General features: G+C 64.2%; 1 protein-coding gene across 1 annotated transcript in view; it reads left to right on the top strand.

Annotated features, from left to right (window-relative positions):
- Positions 1-2425: 2425 nt before the first annotated feature.
- Positions 2426-8160, top strand: part of LOC125450123 (chymotrypsin-like elastase family member 2A) — a gene marked incomplete at its 3' end in the record, with an annotated part of 79107 nt that continues 73372 nt past the window's right edge. The window contains exons 1-3 of the mRNA XM_059644022.1: positions 2426-2547; positions 3654-3733; positions 4781-4921. Of these exons, the coding sequence (XP_059500005.1) occupies positions 2545-2547; positions 3654-3733; positions 4781-4921 (224 nt within the window). The remainder of the gene's footprint in view (positions 2548-3653; positions 3734-4780; positions 4922-8160) is intronic.

Raw genomic sequence — 8160 nt, 5'->3', positions numbered from 1 at the left:
CTCCTCACACTCCCATTCTCTCTCTCTCTCTCCCCCCTCACACTCCCATTCTCTCTCTCTCCCTCACACTCCCATTCTCTCTCTCTCTCTCCTCACACTCCCATTCTCTCTCTCCTCTCCTCACACTCCCATTCTCTCTCTCTCTCTCTCTCCTCACATTCCCATTCTCTCTCTCTCTCCATCCCTCACGCTCCCATTCTCTCTCTCTCTCCATCCCTCACGCTCCCGTTCTCTCTCTCTCCCTCACACTCCCATTCTCTCTATCTCCGACACACTCTCATTCTCTCTCTCTCTCTCCCCTCACACTCCCATTCTCTCTCCCTCACTCACACTCCCATTCTCTCTCTCTCTCTCCCTCACACTCCCATTCTCTCTCTCTCTCCCTCCCTCACACTCCCATTCTCTCTCTCTCTCCCTCACACTCCATTCTCTCTCTGTCGTTCCCTCACACTCTCATTCTCTCTCTCTCTCTCCCTCACCTCTCATTCTCTCTCTCTCTCCCTCACACTCCCATTCCCTCTCTCTCTCCCCTCACACTCCTATTCTCTCTATCTCCGACACACTCTCATTCTCTCTCTCTCTCTCCCTCACACTCCCATTCTCTCTCTCTCTCCCTCACACTCCTATTCTCTCTCTCTCTCCCTCACACTCCTATTCTCTCTATCTCCGACACAGTCTCATTCTCTCTCTCTCTCCCTCACACTCCTATTCTCTCTATCTCCGACACACTCTCATTCGCTCTCTCTCTCTCCGTCACACTCCCATTCTCTCTCTCTCTCCCTCACACTCCTATTCTCTCTATCTCCGACACACTCTCATTCTCTCTCTCTCTCTCCGTCACACTCCCATTCTCTCTCTCTCTCCCTCATACTCCTATTCTCTCTATCTCCGACACACTCTCATTCTCTCTCTCTCTCTCCCTCACACTCCCATTCCCTCTCTCTCCCTCTCCCTCACACTCTCATCTCTCTCTCTCTCTCCCTGCCTCACCCTCCCATTCTCTCTCTTTCCCTCACACTCCCATTCTCTGTCTCTCTCTCTCCCTCACACTCCCATTCTCTCTCTCTCTCTCTCTCCCTCGCTCACACTCCCATTCTCTCTCTCTCTCTCCCTCACATTCCCATTCTCTCTCCTCTCTCTCTCTCTCCCTCACACTCCCATTCTCTCTCTCTCTCCTCACACTCTCATTCTCTCTCTCTCTCCCTGCCTCACGCTCCCATTCTCTCTCTTTCCCTCACACTCCCATTCTCTCTCTCTCCCTCACACTCCCATTCTCTCTCTCTCTCCCTCACACTCCTATTCTCTCTCTCTCCGACACACTCCCATTCTCTCTCTCTCCCTCACACTACCATTCTCTCTCTCTCCCCTCCCTCCCACTCCCATTCTCTCTCCTTCACACTCCCATTCTCTCTCCTTCACACTCCCATTCTCTCTCTCTCCCTCACACTCCCATTCTCTCTCTCTCTCTCCCTCACACTCCTATTCTCTCTCTCTCTCTCCCTCACACTCCCATTCTCTCTCTCCCTCACACTCCCATTCTCTCTCTCTCTCACCCTCACCCTCCCATTCTCTCTTCCTCCCTCACACTCCCATTCTCTCTCTCTCCCTCACACTCCCATTCTCTCTCTCTCTTTCCCTCACACTCCCATTCTCTCTCTCTCCCTCACACTCCCATTCTCTCTCTCTCCCTCACACTCCCATTCTCTCTTTCTCCCTCACACTCCCATTCTCTCTCTCTCTCCCTCACACTCCCATTCTCTCTCTCTCTCTCCCTCACACTCCTATTCTCTCTCTCTCTCTCCCTCACACTCCCATTCTCTCTCTCTCCCTCACACTCCCATTCTCTCTTTCTCCCTCACAATCCCATTCTCTCTCTCTCTCTCCCTCACACTCCCATTCTCTCTCTCTCTCCCTCACACTCCCATTCTCTCTCTCTCTCTCCTCCACACTCCCATTCTCTCTCTCTCTCCCTCACACTCCCATTCTCTCTCTCTCTCTCCCTCACACTCCCATTCTCTCTCTCTCTCCCTCACACTCCCATTCTCTCTCCCTCCACACTCCCATTTTCTCTCTCTCCCTCACACTCCCATTCTCTCTCTCTCTCTCTCTCTCACACTCCATTCTCTCTCTCTCTCTCTCCCTCACACTCCCATTCTCTCTCTCTCCCACTCCCATTCTCTCTCTCTCTCTCTCCCTCACACTCCCATTCTCTCTCTCTCCCTCACACTCCCATTCTCTCTCTCTCCCTCACACTCCCATTCACTCTCTCTCCCTCACACTCCCATTCTCTCTCTCTCTCTCTCTCCCTCACACCCCCATTCTCTCTCTCTCTCCCTCACACTCCCATTCTCTCTCTCTCTCTCTCTCTGTCTGACTGACCCCTAATGGAAAGTGAGAAGTAAATTCTGATTTCGCACAGATTTTGCGAACAAATGGGGACAAATATCGGCGGAGCGCTCATGAAAGTTGTCGAGAGCGTGAACCAGACGGTGGGAATGTCGGATCCCTCTCAAATTCCCCGGCAGGTTATAATCCTCATCACAGATGGTATGTATTCCTCTCCCTATCTTCATCCACACTCTCGGAGGGTCAGCGCTGAGGGAGTGGGCGCTGTCGGAGGGTCAGCGCTGAGGGAGCGGGCGCTGTCGGAGGGTTCGGGCTGAGGGAGTGGGCACCGTTGGTTGGTCAGTGCTGAGGGAGCGGGCACTGTCGGAGGGTTCGGGCTCAGGGAGTGGGCACTGTCAGAGGGTTCGGGCTGAGGGAGCGGACACTGTTGGAGGGTCAGCGCTGAGGGAGTGGGCGCTGTCGGAGGGTTAGTGCTGAGGGAGCGGGCACTGTCGGGGGGTCAGTGCTGTGGGAGTGGGCGCTGTCGGAGGGTCAGCGCTGAGGATGTGGGCGCTGTCGGAGGGTCAGTGCTGAGAGAGAGGGCGCAGTCGGAGGGTCAGCGCTGAGGGAGCGGGCACTGTCGGAGGGTTCGGGCTGAGGGAGTGGGCACCGTTGGAGGGTTCGGCCTGAGGGAGCGGGCACTGTTGGAGGGTCAGCGGTGAGGGAGCGGGCGCTGTCGGAGGGTCAGTGCTGAGGGAGCGGGCACTGTCGGAGGGTCAGCTCTGAGGGAGCGGGCACTGTCGGAGGGTCAGTGCTGAGGGAGCGGGCACTGTCGGAGGGTCAGCCCTGAGGGAGCGGGCGCTGTCGGAGGGTCAGCGCTGAGGGAGCGGGCACTGTCGGAGGGTCAGTCCTGAGGGAGCGGGCACTGTCGGAGGGTCAGTGCTGAGGGAGCGGGCACTGTCGGAGGGTCAGTGCTGAGGGAGCGGGCACTGTCGGAGGGTCAGTCCTGAGGGAGCGGGCTCTGTCGGAGGGTCAGCGCTGAGGGAGCGGGCACTGTCGAGGGTCAGTGCTGAGGGAGCGGGCACTGTCGGAGGGTCAGTGCTGAGGGAGCGGGCACTGTCGGAGGGTCAGTCCTGAGGGAGTGGGCTCTGTTGGAGGGTCAGCGCTGAGGGAGCGGGCACTGTCGGAGGGTCAGCCCTGAGGGAGCGGGCACTGTCGGAGGGTCAGTGCTGAGGGAGCGGGCACTGTCGGAGGGTCAGCGCTGAGGGAGCGGGCACTGTCGGAGGGTTCGGGCTGTTAACACTGTCCTGGCCCTCACCCTGTCGCAGGGAAACACAACGTGGGCCCGGCCCGCACCGCGCTGTGCAGATGCTGAAGGACGTTATCCCAGAGCCAGACAGGAATCTCGGTACGTACCCCACTCACGCTCACACTCACACTCACTCACATTCACCTTCACACTCTCACTCACACTCGCTCACACTCACTCTCATACACACACTCACTCACACTCACACACAGTCACTCATGCTCACACTCACTGACACACACAAACACGCACAGAGACACACACACACACACACACACACACACAGACACACAGACACACACACACAGACACACACACACACACACACACACACACACACACACACACACACACACACAGCCACTGCTTCACACAGACACACACACACACACACACACACACACACACACAGGCACACACACACAAACACACTCACACACACACACAGAGACACACACACACACACACACACACACACACACACACACACACAGACACACTCACAGACACACACACAGACACACACACACACACACACACACACACACAGACACACTCACACAGACACACTCACACACACACACACATACAACCCTGTAGCGACACACTCTCACACCTTCGCACTCTGACACCCTGAGGTCTCACATCTTCCCAACTGCCACCAGATGGATTTGAACCTCCCCTTCCTCCCTCCGTCTCGAACGGGCTTTGGGCAGGTGCGGGGGCCCTTCCGGGTCAATCGGCTGCGGGACGTCTTCCCGGGAACGTGCCAGTCGGTTGTGGGAGCCGCACGGGACTTTCCCGGAAAGCTGCGTTGTCTTTGGGGATCCTTCGGACGTGGCCGAAGTCCATTTCTCCGCAGGCAACGGCGACAGATTCCAGAGATTCACGGACTCCCCACCAATTTAGATATCTCCGACCGGGACCTGGGGGATGAGGACCCCGTCTTGGGAATGGGAGGGTGTTCCCAGATCCATTATTAAAAAAATGGAAGACCGGGAGACAGAGGAGAGGGATGGACCGGGCTCGGGTCTGGGGACGGAGCAGAGAGGGAGGGATAGCAGGAAGTGGGAGGGGACAGGGCTGTTCTCCGGGGTGGGGGTGATGGCCGGGATTCCCACGGGTCTTCCCGACGTGTCCACACAGATATCTTCACCATCGGGATCGGCGACGCAGACAAACGGGAGCTGGAGGACCTCAGCAGCGAGCGCCGGGAACGCCGCTCCTTCTATTTCGGCAGCTACAACCAGCTGGAGGAGCTCACCAACTTCACCAAGGGCATGCTGGGTAAGTGACGGACAGCCGGGGCGGGGCGGGGGGGGGCGTCAACAGGGGGGCCCCTCGACACCGTTCTCCCCCCCGGACCCCGCTCCCCCCCCCGGACCCCGCTCCCCCCCCCGGACCCCGATCCCCCCTCGACACCGACCCCCCGGATCCCGATCCCCCCGGATCCCGATCCCCCCTCGACACCGAGCCCCCGGGCCCCGATTCCCCTGGACTCCGATCCCCCCTTGACACTGTCCCCCCGGACCCCGATCCCCCTCGACACCGTCCCCCTGGACCCCGATCCCCGCTCGACACCGTTCCCCCCGGACCCCGATCCCCGCTCGACATCGTCCCCCCGGACTCCGATCCCCCCTCGACACCGTCCCCCCGGACCCCGATCCCCGCTCGACACCGTTCCCCCCCGGACCCCGATCCCCGCTCTACATCGTTCCCCCCCGGACCCCGATCCCCCCTCGACACCGTCCCCCCGGACCCCGATCCCCCCTCGACGCCGACCCCCCGGACCCCGATCCCCGCTCTACACCGTCCCCCCGGGCCCCGATCCTCCCCGGACCCCGATCCCCGCTCGACACCATCCCCCCCGGACCCCGATCCCCCCTCGACATCATCCCCCCCCCTGGACCCCGATCCCCACTCGACATCGTACCCCCCGGACCCCGATCCCCCCTCGACACCGACCCCCGGACCCCGATCCCCCCTGACCCCGATCCCCCCTCGACACCGTCCCCCCGGACCCCGCTCCCCCCTCTACACCGTCCCCCCGGACCCCGATCCCCGCTCGACACCATCCCCCCCGGACCCCGATTCCCGCTCAACATCGTCCCCCCGGACCCCGATCCCCGCTCAACACCGTCCCCCCCGGGACCCCGATCCCCGCTCGACACCGTCCCCCCCGGGAGCCCGATCCCCGCTCTTCACCGTCCCCCCCGGGCCCCGATCCTCCCCGGACCCCGATCCCCGCTCGACATCGTACCCCCCGGACCCCGATCCCCCTCGACACCGACCCCCCGGACCCGATCCCCCCCTGACCCCGATCCCCCCTCTACACCGTCCCCCCGGACCCCGATCCCCGCTCGACATCGTCCCCCCCGGACCCCGATTCCTCTCGACATCATCCCCCCCCCGGACCCCGATCCCCCCTCGACATCATCCCCCCCCCCGGACCCCGATCCCCCTCGACATCATTCCCCCCCCCGGACCCCGATCCCCGCTCGACATCGTCCCCCCCCCCGGACCCCGATCCCCGCTCGACATCGTCCCCCCCGGACCCCGATCCCTCCTCGACATCATCCCCCCCCCCCGGACCCCGATCCCCCCTCGACATCATTCCCCCCCCGGACCCCGATCCCTCCTCGACATCATCCCCCCCCGGACCCCGATCCCTCCTCGACATCATCCCCCCCCCGGACCCCGATCCCCCCTCGACATCATCCCCCCCCCCGGACCCCGATCCCTCCTCGACATCATTCTTCCCCCCCCGGACCCCGATCCCCGCTCGACGTCGTCCCCCCCGGACCCCGATCCCCCCTCGACATCATCCCCCCCCGGACCCCGATCCCTCCTCGACATCATCCCCCCCCCGGACCCCGATCCCCCCTCGACATCATCCCCCCCCCGGACCCCGATCCCTCCTCGACATCATTCTTCCCCCCCGGACCCCGATCCCCGCTCGACACCGTTCCCCCCCGGACCCCGATCCCCCTCGACATCATCCCCCCCCCAGACCCCGATCCCCCCTCGACATCATCCCCCCCCCAGACCCCGATCCCCCCTCGACATCATCCCCCCGCCAGACCCCGATCCCCCTCGACATCATCCCCCCGCCGGACCCCGATCCCCGCTCGACACCATCCCCCCTGGACCCCGATCCCCGCTCGACATCATCCCCCCCCGGACCCCGATCCCGCTCGACATCATCCCCCCCCCGGACCCCGATCCCCGCTCGACACCGTCCCCCCCGGACCCCGATCCCCGCTCGACACCATCCCCCCCGGGACCCTGATCCCCGCTCGACATCGTCCCCCCCGGACCCCGATCCCCACTCGACACCATCCCCCCTGGACCCCGATCCCCGCTCGACACCGTCCCCCCCGGGAGCCCGATCCCCGCTCGACATCGTCCTCCCCGCTCGACACCGTCCCCCCCGGACCCCGATCCCCGCTCAACATCGTCCCCCCCGGACCCCGATCCCCGCTCGACACCGTCCCCCCCGGGGACCCCGATCCCCGCTCGACACCGTCCCCCCGGGAGCCCAATCCCCGCTCGACACCGTCCCCCCGGGACCCCGATCCCCGCTCGACACCGTCCCCCCCGGGACCCCGATCCCCGCTCGACACCGTCCCCCCCGGACCCCGATCCCCACTCGACACCATCCCCCTGGACCCCCGATCCCCGCTCAACATCGTCCCCCCCGGACCCCGATCCCCGCTCGACACCGTCCCCCCCGGGACCCTGATCCCCGCTCGACACCGTCCCCCCCGGGACCCCGATCCCGCTCGACACCGTCCCCCCCGGGACCCCGATCCCCGCTCGACACCGTCCCCCCCGGGACCCCGATCCCCGCTCGACACCGTCCCCCCCGGGACCCCGATCCCCGCTCGACACCGTCCCCCCCGGGACCCCGATCCCCGCTCGACATCTTCCCCCCCGGACCCCGATCCCCGCTCGACACCGTCCCCCCGGGACCCCGATCCCCGCTCGACATCATTCCCCCCCCGGACCCCGATCCTCCTCGACATCATCCCCCCCCGACCCCGATCCCCCCTCGACATCATCCCCCCCCGGACCCCGATCCCTCCTCGACATCATCCCCCCCCCGGACCCCGATCCCCCCTCGACATCATCCCCCCCCCAGACCCCGATCCCCCTCGACATCATCCCCCCGCCGGACCCCGATCCCCGCTCGACACCATCCCCCCTGGACCCCGATCCCCCCTCGACATCATCCCCCCCCCAGACCCCGATCCCCCTCGACATCATCCCCCCGCCGGACCCCGATCCCCGCTCGACACCGTCCCCCCCGGGACCCCGATCCCCGCTCGACGTCGTTCCCCCGGGACCCCGATCCCGCTCGACACCGTCCCCCCCGGGACCCCGATCCCCGCTCGACACCGTCCCCCCCGGGACCCGATCCCCGCTCGACACCGTCCCCCCCGGACCCCGATCCCCGCTCGACGTCGTCCCCCCCGGGACCCCGATCCCCGCTCGACGTCGTCCCCCCCACCCCCGATCCCGATCCC

Source organism: Stegostoma tigrinum, unplaced genomic scaffold, assembly GCF_030684315.1.
Source record: "Stegostoma tigrinum isolate sSteTig4 unplaced genomic scaffold, sSteTig4.hap1 scaffold_429, whole genome shotgun sequence".
Classification (NCBI taxonomy): Eukaryota; Metazoa; Chordata; class Chondrichthyes; order Orectolobiformes; family Stegostomatidae; genus Stegostoma; species Stegostoma tigrinum.
The sequence above is the reverse complement of the archived record's forward strand: the minus strand, read 5'-3'. Positions and strand labels throughout refer to the sequence as shown.